Source organism: Diadema antillarum, unplaced genomic scaffold (assembly GCF_040938485.1).
Source record: "Diadema antillarum isolate AM-2024a unplaced genomic scaffold, OU_Dant_1.0 scf00000101, whole genome shotgun sequence".
Classification (NCBI taxonomy): domain Eukaryota; kingdom Metazoa; phylum Echinodermata; class Echinoidea; order Diadematoida; family Diadematidae; genus Diadema; species Diadema antillarum.
The window spans coordinates 910,882-934,706 of record NW_027270990.1 but is presented as its reverse complement, the minus strand read 5'-3'; the positions used below and the strand labels follow the sequence as shown (position 1 = coordinate 934,706).

The following is a 23,825-nucleotide window of genomic DNA, read 5'->3' as shown; positions in this document are numbered from 1 at the left end:
AATTACGAGCGCGGGCTAGCTACGTACATGTAACTTACACATGTATCGCATGTATGTAGTACGTACGTGGACCGGAGCTAGCGAGCGTTAACGCATGTATACGGTGCATTTTCATTCATTTTTATGAAAGTAATGGACTAATTGGAACGAAATTTTGCACAGGTGTTACTGCAATCATACCCAAACTCCATGCTAACTATGAGACCAATTGCTGCAGGTTCACAAAAGTGGGCTAATACCTTTAATTCAATTCCATTCAAATCAATTCAATTGTGTTTTACTTTCGTCCAATAAAAGGTAATATAAATACAATGCATACATTCTGATAACTCACATTGTGAACAATTTGGAATAAATACAACTCATAAAGTTTAATACAAAATATATGAACGAATTAATATATAATGATACAAGTAATGCATACTTTGCAATGATGACAAAAAGTACGTGTCGTGGTGGAAAGAGTAATCTACCGAAAAGCGGAGCATGTAAAACTTGGATCACTCGAAAATCAATATGCCAAGTATATCACAATATCCACAATTTATCTATTTACAGTTGCGCGACTGATGTACACTTCTAAAAGGGATCAAGCCTATATTGAGCTTCTAAATGCATGGTGACACCGTATATCTCTGACCACCAATACGTTTTAATATACATATTGGACAGACTGTTTCATTATATTTTAAAGTTGACGCTGTTGTCAACGTGTCTTCACTCAATAATATATTGATCATAGATTGATCTTATTTTGTTAGCACTCAATTTAGTTACTTTGTCATCGCTTGTTATCGTAGTGCACAGTGTAAGAACATTACTGTCAGTATATGTTAGTGGTTGGGCATGATTCAGAGTTGTATCAATCGGTAAAGAATGAGCTATTTGTTCCTCCGTCAGGGTTTGCCAATCTAGTTTTCGTAGATTTTCCTTGCTTGATTTAGGGTGCTATTGCGTTTCTTTTATCAACTCTAACCCTAACCCTATAGCCCAACGCCTCGATTTTGTCTGAAAAGGGTTATCTAAAACTAAATCACATGTGTACTTCATTGATACTCTGGCACTGTATAGAATATCATTTTCTTTGTAAACTGTATCTTCTTTGACATATTACATTACCGTCTTCAACACACATTGCTCACTTATTGTTTTTGTTAGCATGCTGACCACATGTTCAATCCATTAGAGAATTCCGAAGTGGCCACACTTCCTCACTTGACTTTGATAGCTGAATAACCTTGTACTCCTTCTGTCAGCGCCAGTTTCTTTCATCCTATTCCGGCCATTTCTTTTTCCCGAGAGGATTCTATTGTGGTTTTATTTGTTTTTGCATTCAGCTATTTCCTTTTGTGTTCAGGCCAGTTTTAACATGCTTCAAATCACTGTCAGAACATCAGCATAGACCAGAGTGTTTAATATCTCGAGAAGCGATCGAAAATTCAACGCTGCAAAACGCCATTACATTCTATATAAAAGCCAATAATACAGAGTGAACAATACCTTTCTCCGAAACTTGAGAAGCGATTCATTATTGGTTACATTTGGCATGCGGAGAGATGCGGTCTATACAACCGCATGCAGTGGCGTCTCTTCAGCGAGTGCCTGCCATTTAAGTATAGGTCATGGGTTATCAATCCATTATTTTCGATACGACTTGTAGGATTGCCTGCATTTACATGTTTTCATTTTACAATTATTAAAGGTTTTTTTTTTTTACAATAATAGGAAAGTATCGTATGATAATGAGTAGTGGGTTTGAGTGATGTTGCTACCCATGGACCAATATGTGTTTTTCAATTTTTAATGTGTATCTCGTAAAAACCTTTAATGATGAGACTTTCCAGGGAAAAAAGAACATACATAATCGTTTCGTCTAATTAGTTATGCACAAACACACATAAAGTTAAGCATTTCGCTGATCTTTTTTAAACAAAATTTTAGCGGAACCATGTTTATTCTGTTTTGTTTGATAGGAGTTTGTAATTTGGTTCAAATTTCATGATTAGTGACATGAACATGCAAGAATTTCTAGTCTATAATTCCAGGAATTGTATAGTTATCCATTACATACTTACGCTCTTATTGATGTCGAACCCTAGAATTCTGTGAACACTATCATTGCCTGAGTTACATCTACTCATCATTGTGATCATGAACTAGAATCTGCCAGTTGCATAATACGCTATATTCACCGTTTCTTTTCCTCCGAAGTAGCAAAATTTCTTTTCTTTTTCTTCATGAATGATACATTATAGCATAATGGTATGAAGCAAGATTATAACCTAGGCCATACATGTAATAACTTGTTTTCCCCTGATTCATTTCATTCCTGTCACAGGGTAGCACTCTACCCGATGTCATGAGCCATGAACACGTCGGTCACGAGTTCATTAGAAGTTGAATCACTTCCACGATTCGATGCCCTTTCCTCGAGCCAGGGTCACACGTCTCCTTCGCTGAACTCTGCGTCGATGCTACACATGATTTCCGCGATGCGCTCTGTCACCGACCTCGTCAACGAGACGACCGTTGGTCCAAGCACCCTGGTGGTGCCCGTCTCACGCTCCACCTACGACTTTCTGGCCGTCTACACGGGTTTATTAACCATCTTCGGAATATTGAACAACGGCATCGTGATCGTGCTCTTCTTTCGATACTCGTCGCTCCGGATCCCAATCAACAGCTTCCTCTTCAACGTCAGCCTCAGTGACCTGATCGTGTCATGCCTTGCCTCACCATTCACCTTCGCCTCCAACGTGGCCGGCCGATGGCTGTATGGCGACCTTGGTTGCACCTTGTATGCATTTTTGGTCATGGTTGCAGGTAAGTGGGAACCTAAGACCACCCGTTCTGACACGATACCCTTGACACCGAGTGTTATGATCTCTCTGCACTGCTGGTGCCTTAATAATCACAAATGAAAAAAACATCGATATAACTATGGGAAAAACAACAACAACGAAAGAAAGGAAAGAAACAACATTAGATGCATAAACGTGCAGTAAGAAACTCAAGGTCACTGACACATTTATAAGTGTGCAAAATTAAGCACAGTAATGTCAGTCAGCTCTATAGCGACTTTGTCTCGTTATGACTTGACTTACACGATGTCAATTGACCCTTTTGATTACAGGTTGCGAGCAAATTGTGATTCTTGCCCTGGTGTCCATGCACCGTTGTCTACTGGTAGTGCGGCCATTCACGGCACAGAAACTGACCCATAGCATGGCCGCTGCCCTAATTTGCCTGACCTGGCTCTACTCTCTTGTCATGTGTCTACCGCCGTTCTTCGGCTGGAGTTCGTTCACATACGAAGGACCGGGAACAGGTGAGTAACGACAAACCTAAGGGCCATTCACAATAGGGAGTTTTCCTTTAATACAGATTTTCGCTAAACGGTTCACTCCATCTCATTTTGTGTGTGTCTGAATGCAATGTTGTGTTAATTATACCGTCCCCTCTAGCAAGAGGCAAAACATTCTGTCCCTCAGGTAGGACATAAAACGGAGGTCCCGTGTGTGAGAGAGTCACATCTCATGCGCGTAAAAGATCTCGTTTCATTCATTCATCGCAAAGAGCAGTGTGTTTAATCCGGTGAAGTGGTCCCGCCTAACATCCAACTGGACCCCATGGAAGACCAGCTTAGCATAGCTGAATATGGGCTATCCAACCGTCTTCTCAGATGGAAAATGAACAAACAAACAAACAAACATGTACCAACACATTGTTCGAATATGCAGTATGTATCGAAATGAAAAAAAAAAAACACGGCTTGAGTTATCGTTTTGAGTGTCGCTTTGATTAAGTAACGTATGTTAAGGTTGGCGCCACACTGTCCACGAAATTGACACAAGAGGGCCATACAAATATGAAATTTTCAGTTTTAGCCGCAAACCAGGTTAAAAGCCGATCGAAAACAAAAGCACGTATGATCTCTTGTTAGCAGCCTGAGAAACTTGATCCACTGGCGGTTATAGGATGACTTTAAGATGCCTTCATGAACAATCCGATGTTTCTCCGATCAAAGCCAAATTTAATCATTTTCTTTATCGTGTGTTCATCTTTGTCCAACATCGATCAGGACAGTGTGACGCCTGAAGAAGATACTTCGTATCCGAATGGTCTCATATTGATACGTCGTAAACATGGCATTCTTCAGTAATCGGCCTGAATCTTGGCTCGTGATTTTCCCATTTTGACCTCTTGGAACCCAAGGAGTAATGATAAGATTCCCTTAACAGAGTAATAAGAAAATCCATACTGCAAATCAGTAATAAGATATTTTTACATAATTACGTAACCTACGTTACCTCTAATTACAAGAAATGAAGTGTCACATAATGAATTTGATAGGCTACAATCACTATAACTTTGAAGTAAATGATATGATAATTAAAATGAAAACCATTATTTTCATCATTCATATATATCATTAACGTACATATTGGATTGATTTAGAGTGATTGAAACCTACGTTACCAAGGTATACAGGGCCTCATTGACAATGATTATCGCCAAAAAGAATGGTTAGTGCAAGCCTAAAATTGAAATATGTTTTTCATCTGTTTATTTATGGATATTAGTCTCTTTTAGGATAAAGTTTTGGTGAAAAGTACGACAGTGTATAACATGCAGATGTAAAATTGAAACCTACGTTACCTTAAGTGAAACCTACGTTACAATATTGACCCTATGTTCAGGTTCCTTAATGTTGTATAAATATCTGAGTGAGATGTAAACTTGTTATTCTCCTCGACAAAACAAACACTAAAGTACTTGCTTATAGTAAAAAAAGTACCAATATTTGAATGTAATTACGCTAAACATGACTTTGAAAATATATATACCGTTCGCTCACATACTGAGAAAGATCTCGTGCAGTCCATTCCATGTGAGTCGACAACGTGATGCGCCATTTTGTCGCAAGGACTGTTTCTAAGCAACTATGGAGTAAGATGGCTCTAGATGCCACTTTTTATCGATGAATGGTTGCAATGTTAGTGAATCTAATTAAGATTATTTTTTCGGGGGTAACGTATGTTTCGGTAACGTAAGTTACATCTGACCTTCGATGTGACTTTTTCAAGCGATTAGTAATGGCTCATAATTGAAAACTCAGTGGAGAGATTGGGGTACCGTATGCCTATGTTTGGTATCTTCCTTGTAAAATATTCATTTTTAATTTTCCATAGCGGTGGTAACGTATGTTTCATTTCTTAACCATACGGTCTGAAACATGTTAGTGCTTGAAGCTTTTTCTCTGCAGCAGATAACCAGGTGGCACAACTATTGTTTACAGCATTGGACGAGACATTTTCTAAGTTTTTAGGACGGATAATTCACAATTTCAACCCCAGGGAATGTTTTAAAGGAAAACTTGAAATCATGGTAACGTATGTTTCACAGGCCTTTGCGACAAATTTGACTTGTAAAATAATTAAACTGAATAGTTTTCCATAATATTTCTTTTTATTCTAGCGTGTAGGCAAATGGTTTAATTTGCCTTAGAACAAGTTTTAATGAAAAAAGATCATGCTTCCATTTGCATAATAGTAACATATCGGCAAAACTATTAATTTGCGACATGCTGTTTTTGGCGGGTTTACCATCTTTATGAATGCATAACTTCCGAAAGAATCATAACTGGATGTTCAAATTCTCGGCAGTTCTAGTTAACAATGTACTAACGGTAACTATTACCCGAAACTTATGACAATTGGTCGTTGCTTTATTTTTTCTTTGGTAAAACTATTGCGACAAGTATTTCACTAAATTGTACATATTTAGTGGTTTTGAACCACTTGTGCGTGAAAACAGTTAGTATGATTTATGTCGGTCCCCTATACCCCGGGTTTTGTTCCGTAAAGCATGTCAAAATAATGTCCAAGAGCAGTAGATGCTAAATATTGACATTAAACGACGGATCAATGATGTCGCATGATCTTTAGAAAGGGTAAGGAAGGTAACGTTGGATGGCAAAAGTCATTACTGGCATAGGTGGGGAGGAAGGATTCGGTAGGGATGCGTTAAAGATCTGAATATAAACCACTTACCACCCGTTACGAACAATGATGAAATACTCCGTATAGCAGATCACCTATACCCAGAGAATTGCGAACCCGCTTTTTCTTTCTTACCTCTAGAAACGTCTAGTGACATTCTCCTTCATTGGACCTGCTCCTGTAAAGTAAAAGAAAAAGATGCTCACTGCACTGGAAATGTGGCTATACATCAAGACGAATGAAAACCCCGCCTGAATTAACATATCATAAAGGGGATTGGCCGAATTCTTGCGAAAGACGAAGTTTAGAGAGGTCCAGCAGCTGGAAAAAGCATGTAATTATTAACATTTCCAAGGAAACATGAAACTCTATGACAGCTCTGGAAGGCGACTGATCCGTTCTTCATATCAGTAGTCATTGAGAGTTTACCCGTTTCATTAGAACTTTGCGCCTTGCTTTTTTTCAATGAACATGTCACCCCCCCCCCCACACACACACACACACACACATACAAAAAAAGGAGAACTATGAAGCAAACAGACAAAGAGAGAGATTATGGATAGGTACTAAATGGGTACGAAAGAAGGAGAGGGAGAGGGAGAGGGAAAGGGAGACTAACTTAATTAGTAAGTAGGTGGTACTTTGGTGTTGAAGTTCCTTGGTAAAATCTCACACGGTTTCCACGACAGTTAAGGCTCGCGCTCTTCTGTACACCCGATATAATACCGATCATTTCACTTATCTCGTGCACTTCAACAGCCTGCGGCATCGCCTGGAATTCAAAGAAGCCAGGGGACTCGGCCTACATCGTCTTCATTTTCATCGGCATCCTGGCTATTCCCTTGTTCCTCATCATCGCATCATATGCCCTTCTCATCTATGCTGTTGCTAAGGTACGCATTTCGATACATGACAATCACTATTCGCTGCTATTATGTTCCTCTCGCACGTCTGGAGCGGACATTTCCTAGAAGATGGCTTATTATCTGGACAGAATGTATCAGGAACCCCTTCTTTTTAAATTATCATCATTATTACCATAATTCTCATCATCATTATGGGCAGATACAACAAAAACTCAGGTCTAGGGAGAGCAAGAGAAGGAAGAAAACATAGAAGCAAAATTATTCTTGGCCGTATTGTGGTGGTAATGACTAGTTTAGGAATAGTTATAAAAATGGTTAAAATTCAAGTAGTAGATGTATTAACCATAGTGGTGGTGGTAGAAGTGAAAATAGTACAATGCTGGACGAATAAGGAGAGGGAGATTAAGGTGGAGTTTTGTAAAAAAAAGTAATATATAAAGGCCGTGTCACACCTTTCCGGGCAAGCCTTGCGTGCGAGTTGCGAAGAACAATTTTTGGTCCAAGCAGATTACCCGCACATCATGACAGTACCTAGCACGTATCTCACCCGTAGTTACCCGGAGTTGCGCACGCAAGTCCTCTTTACCCACATGCAACCAAGTTTTGGCCCTGTCACATCTTTCCGGGCAAGATACTTTGGCTTGATGCGTGTGGGGATTTTCGAGCACGCAGGACAACTTTTGCAGGCGGACAAGAATTTAGGCGAGTTTTGCATGCGGACAAGAATTTAGGCGAGTTTCGCATGCGTCTTACCTGCTGGACCCGTGCTACTTACGTTCTACTCACGTCCATTCCGTTTGACCTGCGTGTAGGCACATGTGTGGCGAGTGAGAGCTGACAACTCGGTGAAGGAATTCCTCTTAAAGGCGGTGTCACACCTGTCCGGGCAAGCTACGCGGGCTTGTGACGAGGAGGTAGTTTAAAGCACGTAGAAGATTTTCCGCGGGCGGACAAGAATGTTTGCAATTTTCGCACTTGTTTCTTACTTACTAGACGCGTGCTACTTAGCTTCTACTTGCGTGCGTTCCGTGTGACTCGCGTGAGAGCTTTGAAACCGATCCATTTTCTGTTACGAGCGACTTACCGGGTTTGCGAAGTACCTGCTTTGGAGTTGCCTGTGAGGTGCTACCGGTAAGGGTTTCCTACTTGTGTTCTGCGCGTACCTCTACGGGCAACTCCCGTGAATCTTCCGGAACAAGTTTTGAGCATGCTCAAGACCTTGTCTTACCGTATTTGGGGAAGTTTTGCGGCTTGACTTACGGGGAAACTAATTTGCTACCCGGAGCTCTCCGCAGTTGGCCCGAACTTGACAGTACCTAGCACTTATCTCGTCCTTAGTTGCCCGTAGGTGCGCACGCTAGTCCAATTTTCCAGCAGCAAAGTTTTGAGCATGACCAAAACTATTTGCGGATGAGTCGCGAGGATTGCCCGAAGAGTTCCACGCAGAACACCCGTAGGAGGGCCGTAGCCGCCGCAATTCACAGGCATTTGACCCACTTGAAGTAGGTAAGTTGCCCGCTGATCTATGCCTATGTGAAGGGAGTGCGTGCCATTTGTGGGCTCATTCTCTTCTTTGTCCTCTGTCCTTTGTGGCGTCGAGGACTACCTGGTCCCTTTCGGACAGGACTTCATCCGCCGCATGGACTTCAGCAGCAATTTGATGCATTTGCTGTTTATAATCTTCCGGGCTTTGTGGCTGTCCATCCACTGGACGTTCTCTGCCCTTGTGCACTTTCCGTCTACGGGGCATCTTCACTTCTTGAAAGCTAGTTGACAAATGATTGTTTGCCCATCCACTCGAACCAGCCTATTATTCAGGCTAGCACTCACCTCGCAGGCGACTAGTACGCAGATAACACGCAGTTGTGGCGCAGGTACTTCGCAGAGCCCGTATGTCGCCCGTAACTGACATAAAAGAAGCTATCACGAAGCTATCACGTGACACCCACGCACCTGACATGCAGTTCAACGGAATACACGCAAGAAGGACTTAGGTATCACGCGTTTATCATGTAATACCCACGCCAAACTCGCCCTAAACCTTGTCCGGCCGCAGAAATTATTCTACGTGCTGAAAAATCCCCATACGCAATAAGCCCGCTTAGCTGGTGTGACAGGGCCTTTTTTGGCAGCGGGTAAATAGAGCCAGCGTGCGCACCTCCGGGTAACTACTTTTGAGATACATGCTAGGTACTGTCATGTGCGGGTCATCTGCGGGGACCTCCGGATAGCAAAAATATTCTTCGGAAGTCGCACGCAAGGCTGGTGTGACACGGCCTTAAGGAATTGATATGGCAATTGTCCCACAGAAAGTCATGCAGATGACACGCGCTTCCGGCGCAAAAGCATAGATCCACGAGCAACTTACTTGCATCAAGCGGGTCAACTGCCTGTGAATTGCGGTAGGTACGTGGCCCCTGCTGGTGTTCTGCGTGAACCTCTGCAGGCAATCCCCGGGACTCACCCGGAAAAGTTTTGGTCATGCTCAAAACTTGGCTGCGGGTAAATCGGATTTGCGTGCGCACCTCCGAGCGACTACGGACGAGATACGTGCTAGGTACTGTCATGTGCAGACCATCTGCGGAGATCTCCGGGGAGCAAAAATTGCTCTCCACAAATCACATGCAAGGCTTGCCTGGAAAGTTGTGACAGGGCCTTTAATATCAGTTTCCCTGGTGTATCAATGTTGACCACGGGAAAAACAGCTTTTTCAGAAATTCAAGGCGACTTAACAGCAGTCCTGCATGGTATTGATTCCATCAACTCAGGTAAGTTTCTTGTAACGTTGCTTTTTTTTTAGCTCATCTGAGCCAGAGGCTCAATTTTTTTTTTTTTTTTGTGGACCTAGTGCGGTAATTCATCGTCTAGCGTCCGTCGTCCGTCATCTGTAGTGCATGACATTTCAGCTTCTTCTTGAAAACCCCGGAACGGATTTTCTCCAAACTTGGCAGGTAGCATCCTTAGGATGATAGTATCTCAATATTATGTTCAAACCTGCATCATGCCCAGGGGAGGGGAAGAGGGCAAAGCTCCCAGGTTAGAGAGAGAATCTTTGCAAATCTTTTCTAGAAGCTTTTAAAAATCTTCTAAAGAACCACAATGTTCTGAGTGAATTGAGTGCACTTATAGATTTGTTCATGGCAGATCAAGGATTGCCCCCTCGGAACTGGGACCAAATCTGGGATTCGTTTTAATAATAATAATAATAATAATAGTGGCCTCTTATAAAGCGCTGAAAGTCCATCAATGATGATGCTCATGGCGCTCTTACATATGAAATAGCGAATGAAAAACAAACAAAAACAAGATGCTTACTATACATAACGAAATCAATCTCAGAACATAAGAAAAACCCTTCATGTACAAATTATACAGTAACTTATACAGTGTACAAAACGACTCAATTATAACAATCACGTTCATTCACGATTTGGAATTAAACAGATGTGTTTTGAGGAGTTGCTTAAAGGAATTGGTTGAGGAAGCCTGACGAAGAGAAAGGGGAAGATTGTTCCAGAGAGAAGGACCGGCGTGGGAAAAGCTGTGGTCTCCCCAAGAGTGAGAGGATCGAGGAACATGGAGAAGTGAAGTACCAGCTGAACGGAGTCTACGAGGGGGTTGATATAAATGTATGGAGTTCTGGAGGTAGAGTGGCGAGGATCCATGGACTGTGTGGTAAACCAGTAAGAGAACTTTGAAGATGATACGCTTTTCAACTTGTAACCAGTGAAGTGACTGAAGAACGGGAGTTATGTGACAGGATTTCTTAGTGAGGGTGACAAGTCGAGCTGCAGAGTTTTGGAGGCGTTGAAGTTTGGAGAGCTGTCGTTGGGAAAGGCCGAGGAGGAGAGAGTTACAAAAGTCAAGGCGAGAGGAGATGAGAGCGTGGACAAGCTGTTCTGTTGCACTTCTGGTCAGATAACTACGAATGAAGCTAAGGTTGCGAAGTTGGTATCTTATGGATCTTGATATGTGAGAAACATGGGCATTGAAAGACATATTGACATCGAAGATAACGCCTAAATTGCGAGTCTGGGGGGATGGGTAGACGACGTTATCACCAACGTGGATGCCAAGGTCCTTCATGTCAACTTTGCCGAGCATTTGCTTTGAGCCCAGAACAATAACCTCTGTCTTCTGCTGATTCAGTTTTAGACCAGATGCACACATCCATTCGTGGATGTCTTTGATGCAAGCTTCAAGGCGTCTTACAGCTAATGACATCGAGGTGGAGGTTGGAGGAAATGACACATAGAGCTGTATGTCATCGGCGTAGCAGTGGTAGCCGATGCCATGACTCTTGATGATGGAACCAATAGGCTGCAGATACAGGGAGAATAGGAGGGGGCCTCCTACCGAACCTTGGGGAACGCCATAAATCAGACTACTTTCTTGGGACAAGGCATCACCAATGATCACACTTTGACGACGATTTGTCAGATATGAGGTAAACCAACGCAGGGCTGTCCCACTGACTCCCAAAGAAAAAAGTTGGTCTAGGAAAATGTCGTGGTCAACAGTGTCGAATGCCGACGACATGTCGAGGAGAATTAGAGCTGTAACGTTTCCCCTATCCATCTGCTGTAGTACATCATCTGCTAAGTTGGTCAGGAGTGTTTCCACGCTGTGGTTTGGCCGATATGCAGATTGATGGCTGTCAAGTAGCATGTTATCATACAGATATTCTGAAAGTTGAGAGAAAGCGACACGCTCCAAGACTTTGGAGAGATATGACAAGTTGGAGATTGGGCGGAAACTCTGAAGAGACTCAGTGTCCATTCCTGGTTTCTTTAGTGTCGGACGAACAATAGCTCTCTTCAGATCTGCAGGAACTACTCCAGTTGCGAGGCTGGTGTTGATGATGTTTGTCATGGCAGGAACAATGGCAGAAAAACACTTCTTCAGAAGAGATGTTGGGATAGGATCTAATTTGCAAGATTTCGCAGGTGACCCTGACAAGATCCTTCGGACTTCATCTTCATTGGTAGCAGTCAGAGTGTCCATTACTGTAGCAGTTTGACGCGCTCCAGAAGGTCTTCTAACATCTGGCAATGATGCACGTATAGCATCAACCTTATTGGTGAAGAACTTGTTGAAACGTGAGGCCAGATCCAAAGCAGACGTATGTGTTGGAAGAGGTGATTTCTGCTTTCTGTTCAGAAGATCACTTGCAATTTTGAACAGTCGTTTTGAGTCTCCAGAGCAATCCTTGATTCGTTCTGAGTTGTATTCCCTCTTCGCTGTACGAATCAAAGATTGAACACGTTGACATTGTTGGCGATACAGTTGTCGATGTATTTCGAGCTTGGACGATCGCCATTTTCTCTCATGTTGCCTACGTAACAGTTTTGCTTCTGCGATTTCTTGCGTGTACCATTCAGTGTTTGGACGAACAATTACAGAACGCTGTCGGACAGGAGCATGCTTACTTAGAGTCTCCTCAAGAATAGAGTTGTAGTTGTTGACGGCAATGTCTGTATTGATCAACATGCATTTATCCGTCAGTGAGGCTTTATCCAGATCCTCCATGAAGCAGCTGGCCTTTACAGACTGGATGTTTCGGGACACAACAGTTTGTCGTGATGATTTCTGACTTCTTACATGAAGATGGCATGTGATGGCTGAGTGGTCCGAAATACCATCGATGACATTGACGTCAGAAAGCACGATTATATCAGTTTCCTTTCGTGAAATGAGCAGATCCAAAGTATGGCCCCGTATGTGAGTTGGCTGCTGGATATGTTGCTGTAGACCATATGAGTCAAGAACATCATTCAACTCTCTGGCATCAGGAGCAGAAGTGTCGACATGAATGTTGAAATCACCAGCAATGACCAGACTAGATTGTTTGAAGAGACAATCGTCCAATAAGTTTGAAAACTCTTCCAGGAAACATGTGAATGGAACTGATGATCTGGGAGGTCTGTAGATAACTACCAAGTGCATCGACTTTGAGTTCTCGATTACATCCATCTGCATCATTTCAAAGGACGTGAAATTGTTGACCTGTGTATGAACTTTGACATTCAAATGACTCCGATATAGGAAACCAACTCCACCACCACGTTTCCCTATCCTGGGAATATGCTTGAAGGTGTACCCCCTGGGGCTAAGCTCTGCAATGACAGCATCGTCGTCGGTGGATAGCCAGGTCTCACAGACGCTGACTACATCGAACTTGTTGTCTACAACAAAGTCAAGAAATTCACTGCTTTTATTCCTGAGAGATCGTGCGTTGATCAAACAGAAAGAGGTTGTTGGCTCTCTCATTATCCGTTTTGTGCTTCCTGAAATCTTTACTAGATTACCTTGGCAGCTGGTCTCTCTCCTATTTTGCGAGGGTTCAAAGTTACTTTGAGCAGTGATAGGTTTTCTCCGTCTCCTATGACCAACAAGCACTGGAATCAAACTTTGAGGGATCCTCCTTCTTCTGTTAGTTCCAGCTTTGCAACCCCTACGTGTACGTCTTCGGAGAGCACGATACTCATCAGGATCACACGTAGGTGGATGCAGCAAGCATGGGGTCTGTCTGATGTGTAAGCTGGTGATATACCTGCATGTATGTAGCTGGAAAGGACATGCTTGGTCATTATTAAACACTTCGTCCTTGTTCAGCATAAAGAGCTGGGTAGATGTGTAAGTGAACTTCTGCTGTTGGGAGGTTGAATGACCAGAAGTCATTGTAAGCTTCAATAGACCTCCACAGAGATGAAAGGATGACAGTGAAAGACTTGGCGGCTTACTGCTTCCCTGACAGCTGGCTAATCCATGAAGGTGATGGTGCACAATACTAGGCCACTTGTGGTGCAGAACTGACCTATTGTGAAAGCTCGTCTTCTGGAATGCTATTGTTTGAAGTCCATGTTGTGTGAAAGCTGTTGAAGAGATTGGTGCACCTATGTCCAAAATACACAGAAAAGTCAGAAAAATGATCCAAGATATTCTCCAACCAGGAGTCCTTTCACCGAGAGTGCAGCAGCCCATGATGATCAGTGAATTTCAAGCTTTCTCCTGATATAAAACTCATGATAGATCTCAAAGTAGAAAAGGCTAAAAGCAGCCGAAATTGAGGAGCCCAATGTGGAGCTGCCAGGTAGTAGCGCCTCACACAATACATCTTTATATTCTTTTTTAAAAACCCATGGCCAAACTACAAACTTGGCAGGTATTATAAGAAGTGTGATAAAATATATAACTCGACACGGCCATAGAGGCCCCTAAAGCCCCAAGTTTGATAAAATATTTTTCCTCATATCATAGTCTGCAAGAATGCGTGGAAGGTGAACCTGCAATAATCAGGCTCTTGTTTTAGAATGCCCTAACATTTGAACGTTGACATTTCGGAAGTCGTCTTTTTTTAAAAATATTTATTCAAAGTGACATTATCCTCTTTCAAGTGATCGTAAATACATCTTTGCATGTTTCTAGGGAAAAGGGGATATTTTTGACATCCTCTTCGATAACCAGAAGCAACAAAGGTGGACACTTCAAAAATGTTTTGTCTCAGAGGAGACAAGACACAGAGGAACGGGCAACCAATGTTTCTTATACCTCATCATTGTGCTGAAAGCAATCAAGCACTTGTGGACTACTTCTTTTTCTTTCGCCTGCTTCCATTGCAGATCTCGAGCACTGCAGCTGCCCGGTCATCGGATGCCAAAACGGAACGAAAAGTCACCAAGATGGTGTTACTTATGGTTGGGTGTTTCCTGGTGGCATGGAGTCCCTACGCTGGCTTCTCCCTGTACGTGTCTTTCGGGACGAATCCAAAAGTGGGGCCGATCGCAGGCGTATTGCCTTCCTTCTTCGCCAAACTCTGCACCGTGTATAACCCCATCATCTACTTTCTCATGAACAAACAGGTGAAAACCAATGAAACATTATAAGATGACGTCAATGATAACATCATTTCGCAACCACCAATGTTGGCCCCTAGATCAATATTGACGTCACGGACATCACAAATGCAATGTCTGTGTTCAGAAAAGTTTTGTTGCAAGGTTATTTGCCAGGAAATTCTAATGAAAATCCTTGCTTATTTGCCTGGTATTACGTTATTACATTTTCTTCATAAACGGTGTGATCTGAGGCAATAAGGTCATTGTGAATATTATCTTGAGACGAAAGCAAAGAAACCAACGATATTACCTAACAATTATTTCTTGTATCATTGTTTTAATGCTCACAATTTTTCAAAATCTTGTAGCATTTTTAAGATCTAACGTGAAATTCATGTTTCTTAAAGGCTTTATGTCTTCTCAACTCCCTTGGGGATGTGATAGAAGTAAAGGAGGCGTTGTTGTCCCTATTCAACATACATAATGATAATGTAGGGAAGGTTTTGAAGTAAAAGCCGTCAGTATAGTCAACATGTCCAATGATTTCACTAAGTGCGAGCGCACCAACGTGGAAATGTCTATGTCGGAACAAAGAAGTGATGATGATGATCCGAAGCATTTATATACCGCTATATAATCTCTTGCAGAAACATTCAAATGCTCAGAAGTGGCAACCCTCAACGTTTCACTTCACATCTCACTCAATTTTTATTAATTTTCACCAAGAAACTGGTAAAACATAAAAGAAAGAATACATTTCAAATTAGTTTTTTTTTCCTGATTTGTAAGAAATGGGTTTAGTATAAGGTAAATCATAAAAGAATATCACAAAATGTATGAACAAATGAATTGAATGATAAGAAGAAACAGTGAATTCTTTTCAGGGCTGACAGGGAAGTAAATATGATGATAGAGAAGAATAACCCATTGTAAAGCAGAGCTCGTAAAACATTGATCACTCAAATTAATTCATGTTCGAAATAGCGTAATCCCAAAAAAGATACGGCTAAAGCTGTTGAATTTAATGTAGGTAATATAAAAGCATGTCACTGTAAAATATAAATCATATCAAAGTCTACAGACGAGATACAAATTGAGAATAAGAGTGCTACGCCTAGGGACACTACTTGTTGAACGCAGTGTGCCAGTAAAACATGGTTATAAAAAACAACAGCAAAAACAACAACGACACAGACAGACATACAGTAACACACACGCACATACACATATATGTTTTTTAACCCTCTGTCAGAATCAAGGTGGAACTTATCATTAGGACAGCCCTCAGTGCAAATCAAAATCAAATATTTTTAATCTATTTCATCTGATAAGAACTGGGCGTTGTTGTAGAGACAACTCTGAAGCTACTTTCAGCATCAATTTACTGAAGATTTGTCAGTGAAAAAAAAAAGAATCAAATGCTTCACATCATATTTCAGGTAACCCTCGAGAAATGCGTCACTAATAAGATCCTGAAAATAAGTTTTTCTCCAGCTTTATGCAGTATCATCCTTTAATGGGATGGGGGAAATCGAGGGAATAAATCTGTGAAGATTAGCCGGTAAGTTGACATAAAGAGACAAAGGTTCTAATGGGTAGCAGCTTGCGTCAGAGAGAATTATGTCTTTGCAGTGCCTACAGCAATTTTATGGATGTCATAAACTGTTTTCATGACAGATTATCTTCTCTCTCCCTCCCCCTCTCTCTTAATCTCTGTCTCTCTCTTGTGTATGTTTGTTTGCATGTATGTATGTGTGTGTGCATGTGTGTCTTTGTTGATCATGTCGATAGTTTAAAGATGCCTTGATTGATATGATATTCTGCGGGGAAAATCCGTTCGACCGAGAAGACTCCGGTGAAGGGCGGCAGGGTCAGCGCGGGAATCGCGCCGGCGGAGAGGCTACGAACCGGGGACGAGGGCGTCGCATATCAGCTAGCGTCCCCACCGTCTCATCCAGGGCCGACATACCACAGTCGTGTGGCGAAGCCGGTGACGCGGCCGAGGACGGGGACAATACCGGCTGCCAATCTGCGAGCGGGACGGTGTTCGAGCTGTCGTCCAAGGTTCAGAGTGTGAAGCGCTGTGAAGTCGACGACCTTGTCGACGACGGCTGCGTCGAAGGTGTCGAAACGAGCGTCGAATAAAGTAGAGAGCCTTCCTCCGGTTGATTGAACTGGACGACAGTTGGAAGTGGAGTTCTTCTCCGCAAGTGACAATGCTACTGATACAGAGATCCAATCGATGTTGAATGTGCAGGTATTGGTGGGAAGAACAAAGAACTTACAAACAGTAGTAGGCCTATGTATTCTTGAAGTCAAAATGGGCAATACAGATGGCATTTGGTTCATACCAGCTTGACATCATACCAGCTTGACATTCCTGCGAGGGAATGACCATTATGTTGGTGATAAAGTTGACAATTATGACAAGAATAAAGCCTCAAATACAGAACAATGACTGTGTCAACCACTATAGGACAAAAATATTGAAGTTAAAGAATTGTACAGTTATTTTGATATTTTTGCAACACAGTGATATTGGTCACACTGTGCCTCTAATAGACTTGTACAAAATATTCATTGTTGATTTTGAGATGATATTTTGCTCACATTTCTACAGTAGCTTTAACTCTCGTCCATATATTGCCAATTGCTGGTGCTGAATCACATGAAATTGGACATGATTGTGTATATTTTGATCGCAAAAAAGGAGTTCTCTCCACTCTTGTCAACGATTTCAGATATTTGCGATTAAACCTGCCACAAAAACAAAGAAAATAATCAGAAATTATTGAGTATTTCAAATCATAATGCAAAAAATAGCCCTTGCCATGCAATAAAAGCGATATCATTGAGAAGTTCTTATTTTGCTCTGGACTTACTTTGACATGATTAAAAAATATTCTATTATTATACAATATCTTGCATACAATGACAAAGTTTTCACAAGGATGCATAATATCCTATGTTTGTATACTCCTCAGAGTCTTGAACTCTAACGCTTTAAAAATGTTTGTGAAAATCTTCGTTAGAAGATCTAAGTATCAAGAGGAGCGTCACATTTTTTTAATCGTTGTCTGATGTATACGCTGCCTTAATTGCTAGCTCTGAAGGTTTGACCTTCTCACGTGATCAACTCCTATTTCATGGATATAATGATATTAATGATCATAAAAATAGTGATAATTGGCATCATGTTTCATCGTTGTAAGCATTCGTGTCGTAACAGTCAGCGTCGCCTTTTGTAATATTTGCATTCTTATGCTCCTTTTGAGTGTTTGTGCATCCTAACGCAAATAAGATTTGTATAGTACTGCAATATTACTCTCAATGAATGATATTCATCGATGTTATACATGTAGTTATTTTAAGTGCCTTTCCACCACGGCGTAATGTTCAAAACGCTCTACTGCGTAAAAAATATGGCAGTCCAGCACGTCTGTCGTTCCACGACTTTTACATTCTAAATTCTAAACTCAGCTGCATTGGCGTTCAGCTTCATAACGCGTTCACATTTACCCATGGGTAGAGAGATGCGCTTTGCACAAAATCTCTTGCCCAGTGATGTCATAATCGGCAGGGCCGGAGCGCCGAAACTTTTAACTCGAAGTCTGACCAAGGGGCATTTCATGAAGCATTTTGTCCGACAAAGTTGTCGGACAATTTGCTCTCAGCCAATCAGATGCAAGGATTTCGCTAGCTTTTAACAGTTTGTCAGAAAAATATCCGACCAAAATGCTTCATAAAATGCCCCCTCCCCCCTCCTCCCAGATTGCGAACTATAAAGGCTGTTGTGACTAAGCACTTTCGACGGAAAATGATTATTAGCTAAATTTTCTGCGTTGAATATTTGTCAACAGGAAGGATTCCCTGCTAAATGAGATATCGAGTGTTCAACATTTCGTATTGTTACACCTAGTGATAATCAACCACACCCAGCAAATCCAACACAATCTGGAAAAGGCAGGGAATCGAAAAGAATAGTACGGAAATGACAGAACCTTAGGAACAAGAGCCATCCATTTCTCCCACGAGCAACTCTAATCACAAGAAATTACAAATCGTCCTTCTCACTGGTTTCGATTTATTGAAAGTATCTGACATTGTGTGTATGGAAATTGCCGTTAATCTAGTCTATTAATAAATCGACCACGGATCGAAGTGAATTTGTTTTTGTCAATATAATCATTGATATTCCTCTTTGACACTAGTAGGTTTATATACTTCTATAACGTTTCTTCCTTCCCTGGCACCTTGCACACTGCAAAGTTGAAGCCACGAAAAGTATATTATGAGCTCAATCATGTAATTTTGTTCTGCTCTTGGGCCTGATTGAATTCCCCCTAATTAGATGAGAGAATTTACAATTATCTTTGCACAAAATTCATTAATTTTGTATTGTGTCTCAGCTAACGGGTGTAACTTGAGACTGACCGAGGGAGTGAGCTCGTATTCCCGCCCTCTATCGACAACTCAGACCATCTTCGCTGACGGATCAAGTTTTCCATACAGAAGTGTTAATCGCAAAGGGGTTCCTGAGTGACATGCAATTTAGTACTGTACTACTCCGGCCTGGACCCTGTTTCATAAAGTTGCTAAAGTCTCACATGGCTTTACAAATGACTGCAGTATGAAGTGTCATTATGAGTGTGCCCATTTTTCCCCTTACGTTTTTAATAACAAAGTACAACTGTATGTCAATATTTCTCCATTGGGGAAGAGTACACTTTCCACTAAAAACTGGTGTTAACATGTAAGAATAATCATTATCATCTGCAAATTTCAACTTTAGCTATTGAAATTAACAATGATGAGGAATCCCACTTGGTTTGTCTTATTTAAGTTGTTCGTACAGTCGTGCGTAACTTTACGAACAGCTTTATGAAACCGGGGCCCTGTATACTGTAGGCCACGAGGCACTGGGAAGATTAACCCCATATATCTGATAGCTACGGTTTACACAAAGTCCCGTCAATAAAGATTGACAGTGGAAAAAATGAATTGAAGTAACTCCTAACAATGACTGCATATTCGTAATGTTCTGAATATACTATGAAATTATCGTGAATTTAATGTGAGATGCTTAACGCTCATTCAGAACAACCATTTAAAGGGCAATGTAACGAATTTTCGTGGATAGGAAATAATGCTGACCGAGATTTATTGTGATTATATCAAGCAGGTAATAGGCTCTCCTATAATTATGGTAGGCTACCTCCTTTGTTGTTGCTACGCCATGTTGTACCTCGTTAGCAGATTCACCATCCTAAGATGATTTGCTAAAGGGATAGTACAGTTTCGGTTGAGATGGGGCTACAGGTTACCAACGTTTTTTGATGATGATTTTTGAGATAATGAAAAACTTCTAATGAATCATGCAAGAGCACATTATTCTAAAAGGAATTCAAAGTTTATGTGACGAAAATTGTTTTTGAAATTGCTAAGATATCTAAAACAAAGGAATCCTAATAAATGGTGGGACTCATCTTTAATTAGGATTGTTTGGTTTTACTTTTTTTTTCTTATTTCAGTTATTTCAAAATCGACTATCAAATGAACTTCGAATTTCTCTTGGAATCGCATGCAAGAAAAAATTGTTTCTAACTATCTTGCAAAAGTTAAGGCTGATTCCTCACCTCGACCAAGACTATACCATCGCTTTCAGTAGTTACCCGGTTTCGAAAATGAAATCAATTTTGTAAAGACACACTAGATTTTTGTGAGAGACGAAAAAAAATCCCTTGCGTACAGCTAAAAGGTCCACGGAAGAAATTATATACAGCAGAATAGTTGACAGACATACGCCGTTTATTTCAAGAATGTGTTATACCTTGCCATCGGCTAGGATTCGTTAAGCAGATACTCGATGTCACAAATATGAATATATGAAATACGTCAGGGACAAAGAATCCCTTGGTAGGGTTAAAATGTCCACTGATGGAATTATCTAGCAGAACGTCACAGCCAATAAAGTAATTGTGATACACCTTACTGCTGCGTTCCTCCACATTTTTTTTACGTAATAATTATGTACTTCATCATCTTGACAATACGAATCAGCTGGTATTAGTGTGAAAATGTAACTCACTCTTGTAATAGTCATACGCGATCGAATTGTACAGTATAAAGATGAAGATGAGAGGACTTTCACTAACCTCTCATTTCGGGTATGTAGGGTGTAGGCCCATACACAGAAGTAAAAGCAAAACACCCGAATTTACAATTACAACGACACCAACATTTTAATAGTCGAAACTATTTTATTTTACAGCAAACGAATCTAAAGTCACGATAAAAGAGCCGCATAAAGCTTCATTTCTTTTTTATCGCTTAGTTTCACATGAAGACAGTATCCTGAACTCCCTTTTTTTTTTAGTTGAGTCCTCAGCCACAATCACTTTGCTGACGATTGAGAGTGATTTCAGCAGATGGCCAAAGAGATGATAGGTCCATACATTCATCGCAAACAAACTCAAGGATCGAGCGGTTCGAACCAATATCGAGGTAACCTTGGCGGTACGAGGCGATTAGCGAGTGTGTTCGTCAGAAATCTCGGCACGCATTTTGGCGTTTAGGTTCTTGTTAGGCAGATCGATGCACAATAAAGCACTCTGATGCACGCCCGCTCCTTCTTCCTATCTCCCTCTTTTTCTCTGTGTTATTTTCTCCATTGGTCTCTCCCGTCGCTGCTCTCATCCCCTCTCTCCCTCTTTCTAAATGCCCTTTGGAACCGATTCGCCTGGCCACCAGTGTATCACAGCGGCAGCGGCGGTCAAGCTGGCAGCATTTGCAATGTGAAAACTCAATACGAACTGACATTACGGCGTGTAGCATCTCTTCCGCACTTCCGCAGCTGATTTTTTTTTTCATCCTAACATGATTTTTTTGTTATTAGGTTTTTTTGACTGAATCAAATGTAAAACGTTGTGAATGGTAAGAACTGACAGAAATGTAGACTTACCGTTAACTTTATTTCAAGAGGACTTAACCGCATTAAACGTTTTAACCGCTGATGGCGTTCCTTTTGGTCGAGTGTTAATAACATGCTAAATATTTTGATGCACGCTTTGTTTTGAAGACCGAAGAGAGCTGCGTTGTCGGTAAGTTCTAATTCTATATGTTTGGTTTTTTTTAACGTCGTGGTCATAAATGAGTTATCAAAATATTGATGATAAAATCCCGATTTCCCCTGACAGAGCTGTCAAGTTGACAATAATATTGTTTCTCTGTTTCGCAGTAAAATCGGTCACTAACAATATCGGTGAGTTCGAATATGTGTTATTTCGACAATAGCATTTGTTCATTTGAATTGATTTCCAAAAATGAAGAGGCGTTGACTACATGTCAAAGCAATTGCAAATTTTTAAATTTTGAGTTTCGAGTGGCGGTAAGATCCTATACCATAACAACAAAGAATTACGACCTCCTATATACTTCATCCATTCTGAGGTATTAAACGGCTTTTACTAATAGTCAAATTTACTGCTAATTAAAAGTTGCGCTCGTTGCTTGGCCTCAAGGGTAAATGGCTACAAAGTGTGATAAATCACTAAACAGGATCAACGCTTCATTCCTACCACGCATTTAGAATTTTCGTTTTGTATATAGGACACGTGCATGCGTTAGGATTATTAAGTCGTGGTTGTATACTTTTTAGTTTTAAGACTCCTTTGCCCTGATGTCTTGTATTTTTTTAAGGAAGGTTTTCTTGTTACTTGGTCCAGAGGGGAAAGGTCTACATACTGTGATTAGTTAATGAACAGGCATTTAATACTCACTCATTTGAGGCATCTACATTTTTCCTATCGTAAAATATGTGCATTGTGCGTAAGGAATATTGAGTCATAGTAATATACTTGATTTTTCATTTTTGTGACATTTTGTGTGAACTCTATACTGCGTTGTATTTTTTTTAATGATACAACAAACATGCTCATGAAATCCTCATTAAACTCTTTTATGAAAAAGAAATTAAGAAAATTTGCATGAATGAATGAAATATGCAATTTAAGGTTGGTTAATGCGAAATGCGAACATCGAAGGGGAAACACAACAATGCGATGAGTATTGTGTGCTCGGTTGATGCAAAAATATATCCTTTCAAAAAATATGCGATTTGTCCTGTATAAAGACATTTTTTCCCCGAAATGATGTTGCTTTACTTTCCATGGTCACATCTTTCCGTCGTTCGGCGCGAATAAAGAAGCGCTACCCCCTTTTCTTCCTCTGGTTGGTCTTATTATCAAACATTTTCCCGCAGCGTATAGCCAGCTCGAGATAATGGATATACTGCCTTGTGACTCTCATGTGACCCTATAAAGCTCTTTTGTTCTTTGCCGAAGCGCATGCTCTTTTGAACGCGATTCTATACTCTTTTGGTCTCCATAGCAACACTTTTTTCATTTTTATTTTTTTCCCCAGAGGGTTGGAATTATGTAAACTTGCAATTATACAATATCAACCACTTTGAAAATTGTACTTATCTTTTCACTTAACTGCAACCATGACATGTAAATTGATTTAATTCTTTTTCGCCAAGACGTCCAAGCCTCCTTGTGCTTTTCTTTCTCAACCTTACTCATTCCGACTGTCCTTGTAGTTTTTTCTACTTTATATAATTCTCTTGTGGTCTTTGAAAGCCACGTTTTAATGTCCACTCCGTATGGGTTACCTAGTGATTTTGAAAAGAAAGTAAATCTCCAAGACGCATCCCATCCTTTCCACTTATATTTTAGAGCTTTTTCCTTGAATGGCAAGTACATTTGGCTTGTCAATGTATTATCTCCCATGGTTCAGGATAACTAAACCTCGGCAACGCAATTATTACATTCACTCAAAACTGGTAAATACAACGAGAAGAAAAAAAACTCAGCCATCTACGTAAAATGTGCACATAATTAACTTCACTGAATCTCTAGCTTTGATTATTGTCGGTATACATAATACGTCCATCCCGTAAACAAGGTACCGCTATGGCTCCTTTATGATGGTTGAGTAAGGGTTTTATGCCTCCATCACAGGGTAGAGCTCTAAATTTAGGAACACCAGCGAGGTTATTGATGCCAATGACTTGCCCGGCATAACTGTTTATCCTCTTTCCGTGTCGTGGGAGTTCTCAT

The 23,825-nt window shown here is 40.9% G+C and overlaps 1 protein-coding gene across 1 annotated transcript; it reads left to right on the top strand.

Annotated features, from left to right (window-relative positions):
* The first annotated feature begins 2,366 nt into the window (after positions 1-2,366).
* LOC139718908 (pinopsin-like) lies at positions 2,367-16,851 on the top strand. The gene is made up of 5 exons (XM_071630357.1): positions 2,367-2,823; positions 3,134-3,328; positions 6,762-6,895; positions 14,491-14,730; positions 16,498-16,851. Exons 1-5 carry the CDS (start codon positions 2,367-2,369, stop codon positions 16,849-16,851), a joined length of 1,380 nt encoding a protein of 459 aa, XP_071486458.1.
* The last annotated feature ends 6,974 nt before the right edge of the window (positions 16,852-23,825 follow it).